Source organism: Catharus ustulatus, chromosome 6 (assembly GCF_009819885.2).
Source record: "Catharus ustulatus isolate bCatUst1 chromosome 6, bCatUst1.pri.v2, whole genome shotgun sequence".
Taxonomy (NCBI): domain Eukaryota; kingdom Metazoa; phylum Chordata; class Aves; order Passeriformes; family Turdidae; genus Catharus; species Catharus ustulatus.
This window is the reverse complement of record NC_046226.1, coordinates 54,193,761-54,212,731: the sequence shown is the minus strand read 5'-3', so window position 1 is coordinate 54,212,731 and position 18,971 is coordinate 54,193,761. Positions and strand designations below refer to the sequence as shown.

General features: G+C 55.4%; 2 protein-coding genes across 2 annotated transcripts; one reads left to right on the top strand and one right to left on the bottom strand.

Annotated features, from left to right (window-relative positions):
- The first annotated feature begins 4 nt into the window (after positions 1 to 4).
- On the top strand, positions 5 to 4,940 carry VPS51 (VPS51 subunit of GARP complex). The gene is made up of 10 exons (XM_033063861.1): positions 5 to 229; positions 686 to 815; positions 1,041 to 1,187; positions 1,363 to 1,579; positions 1,725 to 2,454; positions 2,609 to 2,827; positions 3,018 to 3,239; positions 3,414 to 3,535; positions 4,024 to 4,111; positions 4,415 to 4,940. Exons 1-10 carry the CDS (start codon positions 17 to 19, stop codon positions 4,673 to 4,675), a joined length of 2,349 nt encoding a protein of 782 aa, XP_032919752.1. The 5' UTR covers positions 5 to 16; the 3' UTR covers positions 4,676 to 4,940.
- A 322-nt stretch (positions 4,941 to 5,262) lies between these two features.
- LOC116998239 (inner centromere protein) lies at positions 5,263 to 18,828 on the bottom strand. The gene is made up of 17 exons (XM_033063741.1): positions 18,666 to 18,828; positions 18,466 to 18,579; positions 17,202 to 17,944; positions 15,790 to 15,841; positions 15,612 to 15,645; positions 14,202 to 14,274; positions 13,726 to 13,777; positions 13,136 to 13,253; positions 12,919 to 13,053; positions 10,958 to 11,067; positions 10,494 to 10,614; positions 9,679 to 9,801; positions 9,347 to 9,519; positions 8,993 to 9,083; positions 8,359 to 8,472; positions 7,121 to 7,280; positions 5,263 to 6,715 (listed from the first exon to the last, which is right to left on the bottom strand). The coding sequence occupies exons 1-17, from the start codon at positions 18,809 to 18,811 to the stop codon at positions 6,501 to 6,503; spliced, it is 2,574 nt and encodes an 857-aa protein (XP_032919632.1). The 5' UTR covers positions 18,812 to 18,828; the 3' UTR covers positions 5,263 to 6,500.
- Between the last annotated feature and the right edge of the window lie 143 nt (positions 18,829 to 18,971).

Here is an 18,971-nt window from a genome sequence, read left to right as displayed (position 1 = left end):
CGGAAGCGGCGCCGCGATGGCGGCTGTGACAGCGGGGAGCGGGGCTGGGAGCGGGGCCGCAGGCAGCCCCGAGGCCACCGGAGGGAGCACCGGGAGCGGCGGGTGGCGGCGTCCCCACGGGCCGCTCCAGCGCTACTATGGCCCGTCCACTGCCGAGGCGGCCGAGGAGGTCCCGGACCCCACCGACATCAACGGGCCCCACTTCGACCCGGAGGTGTTCATGACCAAGGTGACCAAGGAGACCCCTCCCGCGGGCACCCCCACCTTGGCGAGGGCTCCGGGACTCCGATGGGCCCCGGGAGGTCCCCGCGGGGCCACGTCATAAGGGATCTCAGTGGGTGACGCCGACCTTGGCGGGGGGAGACCACAGGGACCTCAGTATCCTGAGGGGATCCCTGAAAGGGCCTCTTCGGGGACCTTATGGATATACTTCCCTATGGAGACTGATTCCCTATGGGAATGGTACTGAGGTGCTCTGGAGCAGTTGGATCGGGGGCAGTTAGCACTGCACGGTCCCTGAGGCCAGGAGAAGGCTCCTGGGAAACACTTCCATATCCTGGGAGGAATCCAGGGGGGGCAGTTAGGGATCCTGGAGAGCGCCTGAGGGTCCTGGATTGGTTATGGGGGCTCCAGAGGGGGCCCTGGAGGGAACAAGGGGCTGATGTGCTTCCATTGGCCCCCCCAGGTGCGTAGCGAGTGTCCCCTGGGGCAGCTCCTGGCCCGCGAGGCCGCACTGGGCCGGGAGATCCGCGCCCTGGACAGTGACATGCAGACCCTGCTCTATGAGAACTACAACAAATTCATCTCTGCCACTGGTGAGCTGTTTCTTCTGGAGCCTGCTGATTGCAGCAATGGGAAATGGGGATTTGGGGATGTTCACTCTGGCAGCACTGGGAAGCAGCTCTGGGGAATGTGGTGGTTCCCTCTGGAGACCGATGACAGCCTTCTCTGGGGGGTTACGGTTGGAGTGTGTTAATCCTGGGTGGGTCAGGAGGGTTCTGGGCAGCCTGTGGACTTGCCACTTGGCTCGTGTCTCCCAGACACCATCCGGAAGATGAAGGTGGATTTCCGGCACATGGAGGCGGAGATGGATGACCTTGCGGCCAACATGGCAGCCATCAGCGCCTCAAGCGCCCGCGTCAGCGCCGCGCTGCAGGACCGGCACCGCCGCGGCGCCCAGCTGGCCGGTACGGAGTGGGTCCATCCCAGTACAGATCCAGGGAGATTTATTGGGATGAATCATGTGGGGCACATCTAGGGGGTGGGTGTCCCTCCTGGGGGAGAAGATCCAGCAGATATTCCCACCCCCATGTCTCATCCTGCTCCATTTGTGTCCCCACCCCTGACCCTGTGTCCCCGCAGGGGTGCAGGCGCTGCTGCGGAAGCTGCAGGCGCTGGTGGAGGTGCCGGGGCGGCTGCGGCGCTGGGCAGGGACGGAGCCAGCGCGGGCCCTGCGCTGCCACGCCCGTGCCCGCGCCGTGCTCCGCCACTACCGGCACCTGCCCTCCTTCCGCGCCATCGAGGACGAGAGCCAGGCCATCATGGCCGACCTGGCCCAGCGGCTCCGCATGCGCCTCCGGTATGTTCACCCTGGGGCCTGCTGACGGCAGCATTGGTAAATGTGGGTTTGGGGGTGTTCGCTCTGCAGCCTACTAATGACTTGTGTTGCTTATTCCCTCTTCTCTGCCGTGCCACTGTTAATCCTGGGCCCTCCGGACCACCAGGGAGGAGACGCTGGACCCCAAGGAACTCACCGAGTGCGTGGAGATGCTGCTGCAGCTGGAGGAGCCAGCCGAGGAGCTGAGCGAGGAGTTCCTGAGCCAGGCGGGCGCACGCCTCGAGGCCGAGCTGGCAGCGCTGGAGGCTGAGCTGCCCGCAGCCGACCCCTCAGGCACGGCCACCACGCCACCACCGCCCGCCTCCGACATCCTGGACTTCGTGGACCGTGGCAGCTCAGCCTTTGTGGGCACGCTGTGCCAGCTGGCCGGCTCGTACCGCGCGCTGTTCGGCGAGGACACGGGGCGCCTGGAGCCCTTCGCTGCTGCGCTGGCCACCCGCTACTTCACTCTGCTGGAGCGGCGGCTGGCGCTGGAGCGCGGCCTGGGCGACACGTCCCTGCTGGTGCGGGCGCTCGACCGCTTCCACCGCCGGCTGCGCGCGCTGCTGGAGCTGCTGCCTGCGGGCGCCGACGCTGCCGCCGAGCTGGTGGCTCGGGCCGCCCGCGAGCGTGTCGACCGCTACCTGCGCGCCCTGCAGACCTTCTTCCTGGGCTGCCTGGGTGACGTGCGCCAGGCGCTGGCTGCCCCTCGGCCCCCCGGCAAAGAGGGGCCTGGCCTGCCCGACCTGCTGGCCACGCTGGCCGCCTCCGTGCTGGGCCAGCTCAAGGCCGTGCTGGCCTATGTGCAGCTCTTCACCGCCAGGGACGTTGCCTTTGCCAGCCTGCCCTACTTCAAGGTGGGGCACTGCGGGGTGGGGCGCTTTGAGGGGCACTGGAGGAATCTGTGGGTGGCACAGGGCAACTTGGGGGTCACAGAGGGTGGTTTGGAGCCCGTATGGGACAGTTTGGGGGGTCTTGGTTTGTGACCCCGCCCCTCTATTTGTGGCACAGGGGGAGTTCTGTGTGACAGCAGTGCGTGAGGGGCTGGTGGTGGCCTTTGTGCGCTGGCTGTGCCGCACCGCCCGTGGCTTTGCTGATGGCCCGACTGAGCGAGGAGCTCCTGCTGCCCCTCCAGCCCTGCTGCTGCTCCTCGCTCGTCTCTGCCTGGACTACGAGAACTCCACCATCAGCTACATCCTCACCCTCACTGATGAGCAGTTCCCGCCCCAGGTGAGCCTCAAATGTCCGTGAGGGATCTTCAGGGAGGTTCTGCCTGGCCTCAAGGACCCCTGAAGCCCAAAGGACACATAAGAGGGGCAGTGATACTGCTTAGGCAGTGTCCCACCTGTCCCCATGGCCCTTGCCTTCCCAGCGGGGACAGTGCTGCAGAGGAGGCTGATCCTAGTTGTGTGTCCCATAGGACTCGGGGCCGGCGGTGACGCCGGGGCCGGCGCTGTGTGCAGAGGCGCGGGCAGCGGCACAGCGGCTGCTGGACCATTACGTGCAGGTGCAGGGCGCGGCCGTGGCACAGATGCTGCGCAAGAGCGTCGAGACGCGCGACTGGCTGAGCACCGTCGAGCCCCGCAACGTGCGCGCCGTCATGAAGCGCGTGGTGGAGGACATCACCGCCATCGACGTCCAGGTCAGGCTGACACCAAGGCTGAGGGGGCTGGACAGCCTAGGAGGGGTCCAGGAATTTGCCCAAGCTCCCTGTGTGGCCCTTTGGGGATCCTGGAAGGATGTGGGAGGGATGCTGGGTGGTTTGGGGATTCCCAGGAGGGGGTTTTGTGTGCTGAGGGTGTGGTGCCACCCACAGGTGGGGCAGCTCTTTGAGGAAGGCGTGAGGCGGGCGCAGAGCAGCGATTCCAGCCGGCGCGCCTTCTCCGTCTACAGCAGCTCGCGGGCACCCGGCCGCTATGCCCCCAGCTACACCCCCAGGTCAGTCCTGCCACCCCTGGGTCAGCCTGGCACCCCCGGGCTCCCTCTGTGTTACTGCCTGGGTCAGCCTGGCACCTCCCAGGCTCCCTCTGTGTCACTGCCTGGGTCACCCTGGCACCCCCGGACTCTCTGTCACTCCTCAAGTATCCACTGCATCTTCCCTGTCACCCTCGTCACGATCCCATACTTTGCCAATACCTTCTTATTATCTTGACAGCCCTTAGCTATCTCCATATTCCCAGACTATCCCAAAGATGATCCCTGTTTGTCCCAACAATCCCTGTGTTCCTTACAACTGTCCCAGAATCCCCTGGTCCTTGTGTCTCTTATGTCCCTCCGTGTCCTGAGACCATCCTTACATTCCCCTGATTTTCTGTCCCCAAACCATCCCTGCAACCTCTGAACCCTCTCCATGGCCCCTAATGTTCCCTGTGCCCACATCCCTGGCTCTATCAAGTCCCTGACTGTCCCTGTGTCTGTGTCCTCAGTGCCCCCATGGACACCCACCTGCTCAGCAACATCCAGAAGCTTTTCTCTGAGCGCATTGACATCTTCAGCCCTGTTGAATTTAACAAGGTGAGGTCATGGGGATGCCACCATGTCCCTAAACATCCCTAGAGGCCCTAAACTGCCCACCTTCCCACTGCCACCTGTTCCTGGTGTCAGGACTTAGGGTGATGACCAGGACAAGGGTGTCCCCAAGGACTCTGGTGGGAGGAGGGGAATCTGTGTAGCAACCATGCCAAGGGTGTCCTTGTGCCAGATATTCCTGGGGAGTTCCTGGGGAATGGCAGCCAGGACAAAGGCCCCCACATCCCCCACGCGTGGACACCATCCCTGTGGCTGTGTGCCATGTGTCCCCACTGTCCCTTGGCACAGGTGTCAGTGCTGACGGGAATCATCAAGATCAGCCTGAAGACGCTGCTGGAGTGCGTGCGGCTGCGCACGCTGGGGCGCTTCGGGCTGCAGCAGGTGCAGGTAGACGGGCACTACCTGCAGCTCTACCTGTGGCGCTTCGCCTCCGACGAGCGCGTGGTGCAGGGGCTGCTGGATGAGGTGGCTGCCAGCGCTGCCCACCGCTGCCTTGACCCCGTCCCCATGGAGCACAGCGTCGTGGAGCTCATCTGCGAGCGCGGGTAGGCTGAGGGACAGGGACGTGCCACACCTGGGGCCTGTTACACCTCTGGGGACAAACCTGGACCCTGTGAATCCCCACACATACCTGAGGACACTTTGTGTGTCCTTCCCAACCTTGTCCCCACACCAGGTTACACCATGTTGTTCAAACCCCCTTTCCCTACCACCTCCCCTGCCCAGTGACACAGTGTCATCCCCCCACCTTGGTGACATCCCCTCATGCCTGGAGACAGCCCCTTTGTCACTAATAAATTATCTGGGAGTTGAATTGAGTGTTGTGTCCTTGTTTGTGCCTGGGAGGTGGGAGCTGGTCCTGCAGCCAGGCTAACAGCACAGGGACAGGGGCTGGGCACTGAGCAATGTCCTCAATGGACCCCCAGCCACAAGGGTCCCAAACCTTAAAATTCAGGCACCAAAAGCTTCCATGGGTGCTACAAAGTGCTGGGGAACCCAGATTTTCCATTGGAGATTGATCAGAAGATCTCCCCAGACAGGACATTCCTGCCTCAAGGAATCGGCACAAACCCTCAATTTCTGTAATAAAAAGCTGTGAGGAGCCCAGAGATGATTAAACTCATTTTTATCCAACAGTGTTTGGCCAGCTCAGAAGCTTTTGTACAAGAAATCACGGTCACATGAATACAGACCTGTAAGCACAGGACAGCCATGGAAACACAGGCACTCCATGGGTACAGATACCAGTAGCCAGACCTGGATCTACAGAGCAACCCCAAAAGCACAGACACTCCACAGATACAGATCTGCATATACAGAGCAGCCCCAGAATACAGACACCAGTGTATTTAAATACAAAACCCACATCTTTTCAAGAATATTTGCTGGCAAACAGTGCATTGGCTACAGACACACAGACAGGGTCATGTCCCCTCACACAAAGCACAGTCTCTACAGGGGTTTTACAGGGCTGGGCTAGGTGCAGAAGGAATGACTAAACCACCATAGGCTCCTGGAATGGGAAGGCTGAGCTTGGAATTTTTGGTTCAATGAAGTTGGCCAGAGTCCGGTTAAAAGTGGCTCACTGAACAGGAAGTGCTAAACAGGTTGAGAGACAATGAGCTGATGCTGAGCCACAGCCAAGGGCAAACAAAGAGGGATTAAGGTTAAAAACATCTTCTCAATCCCATCTGGCCTCAGAGATGGAATTTCCGTGAGAAACAGCAAGTCTGCCGGAACCCTTGCAGAGTTTCTCCTATTGAGGCCTAGAGCCGACTCACACATTTGCGTCCTTGGGAACATGGTCACACCTTGGTCACATCTCCACAGCTGATGGAATGTCACTGAGACCCTCATCGTGTTCCCATCCCAGCTGTGCCAACATCAGCCATGCCCAGCTGATGGACACCACCACACAGGTGGGAAACAGAGCGATTAATCCCTTTGGGATTGCAGGAGATGAAGAGCACACCTGGGAACACCTTCCTGAGAAGAGCAGTGGAGCAGGCCAGACTGTGCCCTGGTGCAGTGGTCCCTGGCTGTCACTGGCCTTGAGGGCAGCACAAATGTACAAATGAGGCAGGTCCTGCCAGGCCTGCGTGACAGAGGGGGGGAATCCCACAGCTTCAGGTGACACCCCTCACCTGGCTGGTCTGAGTCCATGCCAGCTCCAAGCTAAGGGTAAGAGAGAGGCACTTCCCAGGGCAGCACCTCGTGGCTTGGCCTGACAGAAACCAGCCCCGCAAACCAAGGTGCAGGAACCCAGGAAAAGCTGCCATTTATTCAATGCTAGAACCTAAATACTTAAAGTGAAGAGTGACTCCTTCCTCACCTGGAGACAGGAAGGCACACCTGCTGCACACCTGCGCTCACCTCAGGGCTTCTTGAGGCTGCAGGGCAGCCCCAGGGCCGGCTTGGCTGCCACAGTGGGTGGCGAGTGCCACACGGCTGAGCTGGTGCGCTTGAAGTAGCGGGGTTTGTTCTTGTAGAAGATGTGCTCCAGCTTGGGGCTGGGGATGGCCCCAAACAGTGCATCCACATCAGGGGGGTTGTAGTACTGCCGGATCACAGCCTGGCTGAGCAGATTCCCTGCAGGAACAGACACGGGTTGTGTTAATTTTGTTAACTGGGATTGCTGCGTAAGCTGTTGTATGCAGTGTGTCCCTGCTCTGCTCATCTCTCATTGTTCCAAGGCAGCTTAGCAGTGTATTTGTCCCCCATCACAAGTGGCAGAAGAGCTCGTGATTCCACACAGAATCATGGAATGGTTTCGGTTGGAAGGGATTTTAAAACTCATCCAAGTTCCAACCGCCTGCCATCTTCCACTAGACCAGGTTGCTCCAAGCTCCTGTCCAGTCTTGGACACAAAATTACTCATTCCGTGCTAGAGTACTTTACTCTCCTCCAGGCAGGAGGAACTGGGCAAAACCCTACAGCAGGTCCTGGTCCACTGCTGGAGGTCCTGGAGACACACATCCATCCCCCCACACATACCAGTGGCCCAGGCAGGGACGGGCTTGCGTGGCTGGCTCTCGTCATCCGTTGAGTCATCACTGTTCAGGTCCATCCCATAGTCATTTGAGCTTGTCATAGGCACCTTGAATTCCTTCTTGCTCTGTGGAGTCATCTCATACGAGTTGCAGGCAGGCGAATTCTGGAAGGGAAACACATTCCACAGGTGTTGGATGCAGCAGCACCATCAGGCTCCAAGCTACAGCAGGACCAGCTCGTCCCCACCTTCTGCTCTGTCACCTCATAGCAAGCTCTGAGTCTGGCAGTTCTCAAGTTTGGACCTGAGAGCTTGACCCAAGTTTCAAAGTTGTGACCCAATGATGGCTGTGCACGGCCTTCTCTTGTTTAATTAGGCTGATTAATTTCCCATCTGTGGCATGAGCACACAGCAGTAGACAAATCTAAGAGGTCTAACAGAACAGACCTCCACTCCAGTCAAGCCAAAATTAACTGGAGCCGAGTTACATGCTCTAAACACTCTGCAACCCAACTTCTGGGTTTGATTAATGATATAAAACTGCTAATTGCTGTACAGAGAAACTGCCCACCAGCTCAGCCAAATTGAGCTCACATTAATGGGAGCAGCATGGGCAGGAAGTGTAAGGGCAGAAGAAAACCTACAACTGCAAATTTCAGGTTTTTCAACTGGACATTTTCAGTAGAAATTCAATTTTCAATCAGGAAATGAGTCTCTGGAGAGTTGGACACAGTTTTCCTTCTCCACCAGATACCCCCGTTCATGGCTTTGTGTCCACTGACATTAACTCCCATCCACTGGTCCTGCACTTAAGAATCTGAGCATTGCAAGGAGACAAGAGCTCCGTGTTTGTTGTAAACGTTCAGGATTCTCCCGTGCCAAAGCACCACCATTCCACCGCCTCTGCTGCCACCTTCTGGCTGTTCCCAAATGTGACCCGAAATAAAACTTACAGCACTTTTTACCTCTGAGGTCTTTCTGGTATTTAAGAGGCACTTAAGACAGCTCCAACAGCTGCTGTCTTACCCACAGCCAGGAACCCTGACCAATCCCTCCTGCTTCCCTTCTCTTTATCACTGAAATATCTGGGGAGTCAACCCCAGAAAATTCTGTTCAGGATTTACAGAATTCCTGTGTTATTGGAAAGGCAGATAAAAGCAGAGGGTGGAACTGCCTGAGGCAAGAGTGGGTCATTGCTGGGACCTAACTGTGCTGTCACCCCTAAGGACACATCCCCAGTTACCTCCTTGTTCTCCAGGAGTGGTGCCCGGGCATTCTCTTTGGCCCTTTGCTCCTCTGACAGCTTCTTCTGCTCTTCCTCCTGCCTCTTCTTCTCCTCCAGCATCTGCTGCTCCCGCTGCCAAGGGACACCCACGGGATTACCCTTAGGGACTACACTACCAACCCAGCCATACATCCTTGTGGCCAGCAAAATATCCAAAATATCCAAGCACACCATTACAGATGTCCCTCGTGCTGCTGAGGAGTGCTTGGGACAGGGTGCAGCTTCCTCAGAGGGGCACAAACGCACTGACCTCCATGCCAGAACATCAGCTGCCTTTCCCTGACAAAGCCAGGGCCTCCTGCCTTGGAAAACTTGGGGCTGACTTTGTCTTGGGGCTATAAAAGCCAGAAACCAGCTGACCATCTGCAGGTCTGTGCTAATGATCTTGGCCTCTTTCTAGACAAGTAAACAGTATTTTAGAGGCCGTCTCCCCATGGTACTGTAACCATGTCACACAGCTCTGACTTCCTGCTGAGAAGTGTAACAGTAGCTCTTCAGGGCTCCCACAGCATCCCAGCTGAGCTGCTCCAACAGCAACAGCTGCTGAGGCCAAACTGTGTGGCTCCATCCTTTCCCAAAATCAATCACATACCTCCTTCTCCTCCATCTCCCTGCGGAGCCGCTCCTTAGCAGCCGCTGCTTCCTTCTGCAGGCGGGCAGCCCTCTCCTGCTGCTCCCGGAGCCTGGGAACCACAGCACAGACCCTCACTCCCAGAACCACACCAGGGCCCTCTCTTGCTCACAGCTCTTCAGGCACCCCCCACCCCACTCCTGACATCCCTGAGTCCAGAGTTCCTCCTTGGCAGCTCAGCACCAGCAACAGTCCAGAGCTGTGCTGCCAGGTCACTGCAGCTCCCTGCTGCTTGTCTTCCACTCCTGCCCTCTGCTTTGGCTGTGTTTCAATCCCAGCACAGAATTTGGTACATAAATGGGGATTTTGCCTTACTTTTCCGCCTGGATCCGCTCCTGCTCCCTCTTCCTCTCCAGTTCTCTCTCTGCAGCCAACTGTCTCTCCCGCTCCTGTTCTGCCTGCCTCTGTTCAGCGATCTTCCGGGCACGCTCCTGCTCCTCTTCCCTCTTCTTCTGCATCAGCTCCCTGCGCCGCCGTTCCTCCTCCTCCTGTAAGGCCAGGCAGGAGTTAGCCACCTGACAGGAGCAGGCTCCAGGGGACCGCACCATGAACCCCTTGTTTATCAAATCTCCATCACTACACCACAGGGAATCATCTTGGGGGTAAATTCCCAGTGCCCAAGGCAGGTGGATCCCTCAGGCCCACACCTGCTGCACAGCTCTTTGCCTCCTGGCCTCCTCCTCTTGTCTGCGCCGGGCCTCAGCTTCCTCCATCTTCCTGGCAGCCACTCTCTTCTTGATCTTCTCCTCTGCCAGCCTTTCTTCCCGCACCTGAAGCACACACAGACCCAGTGTCAGGTAGGACAGCACAGCAGGACCCCTCACAGGGCAAACCCTCCCTCCTTTTCCCCCAGCAACCAAGGGGCCTGTGCCATTTGCCCTTTTACAAAGGTCATATTTAGGGCAATGACCTTGTTTTACATCATCCCAGGAAGAGCTGACCCCATCCTGGGTTTTACACATCCAGTCCCACAAAAACACTGGAATATAACCTCAGAGCCATGGAATCAGACAGGCAGTTGGGGATAATTAAAGCAGACAAATGACCACCAGGCCCCTTCACAAATTGCCTGGAAGTCTGGGATCTGACAAAGGCTCTGAAGGAAGGATGTTTTCCCTGTCCAGCTATTACTCAGCTGAGAGAAACAGCAGATATAACACCGGGGCCATTAGGCCACCTTTATCTACTGCAAGTTCTTTTCTCATCTACCACAGCATTAATAAAGCCCATTTAGATTCATGATTATGGAAAAACAGGGGTTCAGCTGCCATTTGCTGTAGCCAGAGAAAGGCTGTCGCTCAGGATCACCAAGGCTCTGGAAAGTTCTTTATTCAGCTACTCTTTGCTTCAGCCTCTAGAATCCTCTAGCCTCCATGCCCTCCTTTCCAGAGAGCACATTTGTGTGGTGCCAGCTGCCTCAGTGGTTACTGGTTGTCCCAAATAAGCTCTGCAGGGGCTGTACCTTCTCGGTCTTCTCATCAAACAGTGCAATCTTCTGCTCGATCCTCCTCTTCCTCTCCTTCTCAATCTCCTCCGCGCGCTCCCGGGCTTGCAGCACCTTGCGCAGGCGTTCCTCGCGCTTCCTGAGGACACAGCTCAGCTCACTACCGCGTTCCAGCCAGGTGAGCTCCCACCAGTTCAACACAAGGCCAAAAAGATACAGCAGGAAATTCAATGGCCCAAATTCCCCATTCATTTAAGCACCAGCCATGTTTAAGCTCTGTCAGAAAGTGGGGACTCAAGACAAGTTGCAACAGTGGATGGCAAGGACAATCAATGCTTTGTATCAGCATTCCAGAGATACTCCAAGGACAAACACTGCCTGTGCCCGCAGGACTTTCAGCTGCTTGCACAATTCCTTCAAGATAAAACACCTGGACACAGGAACCTACAGGTGCCAAGAGCAGTGTGACCACATCTACTCACAGCTTTGCCTCTTCGAGTCGCCGTTTCTTCTCCTCCTCCAGCTTTTGCCTTCTCAGCTGCTCAGCTTCTTGCTTCTTCCGCAAAGTCTCCAGCTTCTGCCTCTCTTTTTCCTGAGAGGAATTGAAATGTCATTGTACCCAGTGGCCAGCACTCTTTCCCAACTCAGCTGCTTTGGGCAAGGGCTCAGAGATGAGAGCACGGAGCTGCAGGAATGGATCCATCCCACATGGGATGGCAAAAGCCCTGGAGCAGAGCTCAGGCAGCCTGTGATCTGGTCATGAATGGACAAATGCAAGAAAAACACTGATGTGAATCTCAGGGAGCAAGAGGAGAAGACGGAGAGTTGAAACAGGAGCATCAGCTCTGGAAGCCCAGGCAGCATCCTCAGGGATTGCAGGCAGCCAGCCCTGTGCTTTCTTTTGGTGCAGAGGAGCCACCAAGCAGCGCTAATGCCTGGCACAGCTCCCGCTCCCTGCGGCGAGCGCGGGGACAGATGGTGCTCCAGGAAACACCTTGAGCTCCCACTGGCGCCTGGGCCTCCTGTGAGGCTCGATCTGGTGGTGAGCCACGAGCGCTCTAAGAGCTCCCAGCTTGCTCTGGCACACTGCCAGCTCCGTGTGCCAGCCAGAAACAGGGGCTTTCTCCTCATTTCCTGACCCAGCCTAGGCACACTGTCAGCCAGGAGAGCAAGATCCAGCCACCACTACACCACAGCAAATGGATTAACATCAACCCACTCCATGCCAAAGCAGGCCTGGCCTCAGCACAAACCCACAGGTCAGCATGTCCATTATCCAAGGGAATCCCTTCCACTGGGCTCCATGCTGTAAGTGCTTGGTGCTGTCAGCATCCAAACCGGTTAATACAAAACTAACAATTATATCTTATTGCTCTGCTGCTATTTAGTTATGTTTAGCTCCCACACGGAAAAACTCCCGAGGGGGAGCTGCCTGCACTGGAATGAAACCTAAAACATTCCACGAACTGACAGCAGCGGAGGAAGCACTCCCTAGCCACAAGACTCTTTTCTCATCCTATTAACTCCTTTGTAGTACTGACACTAACATCAGCAGGAGCCCAGCAAGACTGAAGCTGGAATCCTTCACTGCTTCCCAATGGTCTTCCCTCACCTGCTGGAGCACAGCCAGCCTCTGAGGACAGCTCTAAGAAGTTCTGCCATTAGGCTGCTAGATGCAGGAAAACCAATTCCTGCACCCTGCCCTCCTCTTTCTCAATCTCTGCTCTCCTGCAAGGGAAAATCAGCCCCAGAGCTGCCTACTTTGCAGGTGAGTTGTTAGGTATCAGGAATATCATCAATTCCTGCTTGGCACACAGTTCCAGCACGGCTGAGTGAATCCAGGAAGCTACACCCTCATCTAGAACCAGCTTTCAAATCCCTCCCTCTCAAACTGCTCCTGGTTGGAAAATCAGGGGCTTGGAAAGCTCCCTGCCAAGGTGTGCTGCTGGTCCCAGCAGGATCCCTCAGTGATACTGATGCCCACTCCATCTGGACACCAGCAGTTGTCTGACTGGCCCCACATCCAGGATAGCCTCACGCTTCCTCCTGCCTCAAGGGTTTCGAAAAACTCCAAAGTTTGCATTTAAGAGGTATTTGCTCAATCTCACTCATGAGAGAAGTCCTAGAAAGGAGACCTGGGATCTACCAGCTGTAGTCATCAATACAACTCAACATTCACAATCCACTCGATTTCTGTTTCCCAGTTTTCATCTCTGACTGTTACTTACCAATAGCAAAAGTGAATGATGCAGAAATAAAGCTTGGAGTTCAAACTGGAATTCTTCAGGAAGCTGACTACCCCCATTTTATTTATTTAAGTGTAAACAGACCACTTCAAATCGCTCAGTTTCAAATGGGTTGCAAAGCTCCTCTCATGACTGTACTTTAAGTTAGGCACTTATGAAACCACCATATACTGGCTTAGAGCAGAGCCTCCTCTTACCTTGGGATCAGCCTGGAGAGGGGTGTTGTACCTGATGAAGGATTTTATGACTCCGTTCCTCCCCATGGAGCTTGGGGTCATGAGGAGCTGGTTCTTCTGCACAGTGTGCAGGAATGTTTTGAATGGGCGCACCACCTGCGGGAGGAACAGCAAAGTGTGAGTGGGGGTGAGTAAAAAAGGGTCTTGGTGAGGCACTCCAGGGTTACAAGGATCTCACCTTGCTGGCTGGGAGGACTGGGGATGGGGTCTTCCTCCTGAGAGGAGACAGCCCTCCCTCCTCTGCCTGCTGGTGGTCGTAGCGCTCATCCACAGCTCTCTTATAGCTCGGCTTCCTCCTGTGAGACAGCACAGCCCATTACACCAGGGAAATCCTCCTCATGCCTCCAAGTCAGGGCTGGAAAAGGCTATAAACTATCCCAGCTTAAGAGAGATTCCAGTGTGGTGACGCCCTGGCACAGGCCGCCCAGAGAACCTGTGGTTGCCCCACGTCTGGAAGTGTCCATGGCCAGATTGGACAGGGCTTGGAGCAACCTGGGATAGCCCATGGCAGGGGGTGGAACTGGATGGGCTTTAATGTCCCTTCTAATCCAAACCAGTCTGTGATTCTAACACTGTTCATGTATGGTTAGCCAATAAATAAAATCCTAATGCAATAGAAAATAAAAATCAAATCATAGAATCATGGAGGCAGGGAAAACTTATATGCGGAAGTTTCACAGTCACAAACACTGAGGCCAGTGAAAAACATCCCAGTGCTGTTTGCAACAGGACCACAGCCCACCCAAGACACTTCCAACCAGGACATACCTGGCACTCTGGGGTGGCTCCAGGGTCTCCCCATTCTTATTTGAGTCGTTTTCTGAAAGAGAACAGTCACACAGTGAGCTCTAGCCGGAAAAATCCCCTCCAAGACAAGTTTGACAGCATGAGTGGGCACAGCAGGACCCGGCTCACACGGCAACATTCCCACCTGGAAACTCTAGACAAAGCAGAACTGCCCAAAGCTGTTTGGGTTCTGCACAGCTTCAGCAACAGGCCTCAACTGGGCCTCCTCCAACCCTCCAGCCTCATTATATCCATCTCCATGTGCTTGCCAGGATGGAAATATCTCCAGCACAGAATTATCTCACTGCTAATTGTCTGAAACAAATCCCTGCTCATCAAACATTAATTAATCTTTCAAACTGAGCTCTCAAATTAACCAGTCAATCTTTCCAGCTTCCCAGCCAGCCTCGCAAAATGCTAACTTCCCAAAGTGCTGCCCCAAAACCCTCTGGAATTACCACTGCTCTTCGGCTCCTGCGGCTGCCCGTGTTTGCTGGCTGTGTGGGACCGAAGGGACATCCGAGGGCTTTCCTGTGGGAAGAGCAAAAGGATTTCAGGATAATTGCACAGCCCATTCCTGGTTCAGATCATGGGGTGGCTCTGACACAGGTACAGCCAGCAGTGCTACCAGGGAATGCCAAACTACCTCTTGGCAAAGCCCTGGATGTTACATTATCAGGAGAGGCAGGGACATTAACAAGAGCATCTGTGCTGCTTAAACTCAACCAGCTCATCAACTATTAAGGCCAGGAGCCTTCCAAGCTGTAAATCTGTGCTGCCAGAGCACTGGCCAGAGCCAGCATGCCCATTTCCCTGAGCAGTGATGAATGGGGAGCCTGGAGACAGCAGGCAAATGGCTCATTTCCATGATTTATCTGTTTGTTATGGGATGCCCATCGCTGCTCCCTGCCTCTGCACTTAGGCTAGGGCATGCTCCGCTGGGATAATGGGTTGTGGTGCTGGAATTGCTCTCTGCTAGCTGCACCAGCATTACCTCCTGGTCAGCACTTCACAGTGCTGCCTTGGGAAGAGAAGGGATTGATGGAGAATCCATCCTCCCCAATTGCTTCTGCAGGGCCTAGAGAAACTGACTTTGTTTGAGTTTCTGCACAGCTATAACAACTCTCCTTGTTTTCACAAGTGCTTCAGGTCACTGCTGTGCTCCATTAATCCAGGCTATGCCCACTGAAATTTATTCTGAACAAAACACTGACATGATCCCAGGATAACCTTCTCAGTGAGGATTGTGGAGGGAAAGGTGTTAACCTCAATAATACTCACAAATTTCTGTGTGTGTCCAAATTAACAAGTGTTGAATTACCTGCACAACTGACCAAAAGGTCAAAAGAAGCTTTAAAAATACAGTATGCAAACCAGCTGAACCAAACTTCCCTGAACTATAAAGTTTTTTATTCTGTAAAGACTGGGGACTGAATCTTCAGACAATGATCTCTAGCAAGAGGTTAAAAAAGAAGAGCCAAGCAAGACTCAACCCAGAGGTCAGGCTGGGTTTTAGTGAGAGGATCTTGGAAAGCATCTGAGACTGTAACACCCTTCTGACAGAACACCTCCACCTGCACCCAAAGCCATGGTTCACACATGCTCATTTCCCAAAGAAAACTTGGTTGGCTTTGGTTTTGTTGGTTCTGGAATGGTCCAATTAAGACTTTGCCTAGTCTGAGTACCAGAACCACAGAGGCTCAGATGCCAGATGCTCTGTGCCTTCCTCACTCACTGCCATGGGACAGGTTACAAAGTCTGACAATCCACAACCAGAGCTCCCAAATTTCCCAATAAGGTGTATTCCACATATTTTTCTCACAAATCCACACAGGCACAAATGCTTTTAATCCCTGCCAAAGTCTTACCAACTTGGAGGGAGTGGAGGGTCCAGGAGGAGGCCTAGGAAAAAAGAAAGATAAAAGGGGCTGTGCTTAGCAAAACTGAGGAAACTGGGAAGCCACTTGGATTTTACACCAAGAATGGCAGTAAAAAAGTCCTGCAAGCAGGGTAGCGAGGATAAACAAACAAATAACTGATTCTCACCCAGTTTTGACAACCGTTTCCTCATCCTCTGGGACACTTACGGAGCTGGAGGCTGTGGGAGAGGAAAAAACACACCTGAGCTATAAGACTGGGGTGCAGCCAAGCATCTGATGGGACAAGGACCTCCAGAAACTGCAGGATGGGGCATGGAGCACACCCAGGTGGCACTGCAGGAACGTGGCCAGCAGTTCCTGTGCAGGAAAGCAGTTTTCAATTATGGATGAGTTCAGGGCAATATTCCACGAGCTGGCATTAATGGGGTAGGGCTTGGTCTCAGGCTTATCTGCAGGGCCCTGACTGGACATCAACAGCAGTTAGAGCCAGCCTTATTTACAGTGGGAATGCTGCTTCCCAAGCCAGCATTCCAGATGGCTCTGCTGCAATGAGCTCAGGAGCTCCAGCACAGCACAGCCAGAACCTGCCATGAATAACCACAGAATCAACCACAGACTGGTTGGGGTGGGAAGGGACCTTAAAGCTCATCCAGTCCCACCCCCTGCCTTGAACAGGGATACCTTGCACCAGCCCAGGTTGCTCCAAGCCCTGTTCTACCTGGCCTTGGACACTTCCAGGGGTGGGACAGCCACAACTTCTCTATCAACACCTGCCAGGACCTCACCTCCCTCAAACAGGAATTCTTTCCATATATCCCATCTAAATTTCCCGTTTTTCAGTTCGAACCCATTTCCCTTTGTTCTGTCACTCCAGTTCCTCCATCCACTCCAGATGAAGAGTCCAGCTTGTTTGTTTGTTTAATAATTCAAGTAGTCTAGATCAGACTGTACTTGCCAAAATCTGCCTCTGCCACCAACCACAAAATTGTGGGAGACTTTCAATCTACAAAGTCCAGCCTCGAAATTCCCTTCTAAAACAAACTCTAGAATTAGCAGCCAGATCCTGCTAAGAAGAAGGGAACAGGTAGGAATTTGCAGGGAACTGGAAACTGCTTGCAGGAAACTAGAAGGGCTTTAGGAGAATCCATCACTCCTTTTGGATCACCAAATCCTTCTCAGCTTTGCCAGTTGTCCCCACAGAAACTGGGAAGACTGACCAGAGGAGCTGGGGCTGCCCTATCTCAGGAAGTGTCCAAGGCTTGGAGCAACCTGAGTAATCTTTAATGTTCTTCCAACCCAAACCATCCTGGACTCCAAGATTAACAACTTCTCCCAGCAAATCAGCAATGGTTAAAGCTACACTGAAATGGAAACACTGAGGCTGATCTCCCAGGTGAATTACAAGGCTGAATTCAGTTAACCTGGATTTCTGCACTCATGAGGGGCTCCAGAAAGCCAGGGAGAACTTCCATGAGGGGTTGCAGCCTGTCTAGCCCCCACACTGAAGACCCAGCCCCAGCATTTTGCTTTCCTCAGCAGCAGGCAGCACCAGAACCCTGCCATGACACCCAAACTCACCATCCACGGAGCTACAGGACATGGATCTCTTCCGAGCCGCCGCCTTCTTGCCCGCTGCCCTGGCAATGGATGTCCGGATCGCGCTCTGCCTCTTGCTGGCCAGGGAGTATTTCTCTGCCAGGGAGGTTCTGCGGCTCAGGGAGGTTTTCCCCATCAGACTCCTGCGCACAGAGCGGCGGCTGAGCCTGGAGCCGGTCGGAGTCCCTGGGCTGTTTCTCAGGGGCTGGGAAGGCTCCTGAGCCCGGTTGTGTTCCTTGGGGGAGCAATCCCCCTCCTCCAGCACAGCCCCTGGGCTCAGGGTCACGGTGACATTGGCTGCCGTCGCTGTCTGCAGCTCGGGCGCAGCCTGGCTGGCCTCGGGAGTACAGGGCACCACCAGCTCAGGGGCTGTGGGCACCAGCGGTGATTTGGGAACACCGCGCTGCTTGGGAGAGCCATTCTCTGAGCTCGTGGGGAGCAGCTCTGCCAGCTTTGCTCTGCTCCCCTGGAGAGGCACTGCAGTATCAGCATGGTCAGCTTCCACCCAGGGATCCTTCCCTGCTGCCTGTGGGGCAGGAGGGGTCTCAGGAACCACCTTGAAGGCTCTGGCAGAGGCTGCAGCCCGGGACCGTGTCACACGCTGTGGTGGAGAGTTTTCTTTGGCCTCGGCCCTGCTGAGTTCCAGGTTTTCTTTGTTTTGGAGTCTCAGAGAAGATCGCACAGAAGGCACCAGTTTGATGCTGCTTTTCCTCCTCCTGGAGAGGCTGATGACAGGAACAGTGGGTTAGATAGGAACAGGAGTCGGGAACAGCCCCAAGTCCTTCCGTGCACATACAGACATAGAGCCAAAACACCTGGAGTGGGCCCAGGAGCTGCACAAAGCAGCTAATGCAGACAGCAATTAACAGATGTAACGACTTTAAAGCAGAAAGATAATAGACGGAGATACGGGGACATAGAACCAGACAACAATAAGTGAACTTCTCGTGAGAATCGAAATCCAATGTTTTTCGGCTCAGAGTACCCCAGATACAGGGTCTGACCAGACCTTTAATACCAGAGGGACGCGCGGGATGAAGGAAGGGGAACTCTCATGGACAAAGGAGGGGATCACCAGGACATGCTCCGTGGAGGGTATTGTTTCCCTGAGCCCTTGGCAGCCGGTCTGTCCAGCCTCCCACGGGCTCCCTCCCTTCTCCAGGCACCGAGGACACCCTCTGCGCTCTCGTTTTCCCCGGCCCGCGCCGAAAGTGGCTCCCCGATCCCCGCTCCCCCCGCTCCTCACCGCTTCCTGCCGGGCTCCTGCTCCTCCTCCTGCAAAGCTGACAACCGCTTCCTCCGCTGCCGTTTCTTCTGCGACGGCGTCTTGGGCATCAGCTCGAGCTCCTCGCTGTAGTTGCTAGAGAGGAAGGGGAGATCAAGGCGGGATCAGCGCGGAGGGCGGCCGGTAGGGCCAGGGCCTAGCGGGGAGCGGGAAGCGAGTACCTGACAAACATCTTGACCGCCTCCTCATAGATCTCATCCAGCCACACCATATCGGTCTCGTCCACCTGCCGCAGGAATTGAGCCAGACGGCGGTCGCACTCTGCGGGCAGCTCCAGCGTCCGCGCCGCGGCCGCCGCAGGCCCCATCGCCGCCGGGGCCACCTTCGCCGCCATCGCTTCAGCGTCAACGGCCGCGCGCGCGCGGCACGCTGTTCAAACATAACCCCGCCCCCCCGCGGCAGCCAATCACCGCCCGCCGCCCGAGACGGCCCACCCTTCCCATTGGCTGCCAGGGGAAGCGCTCGCA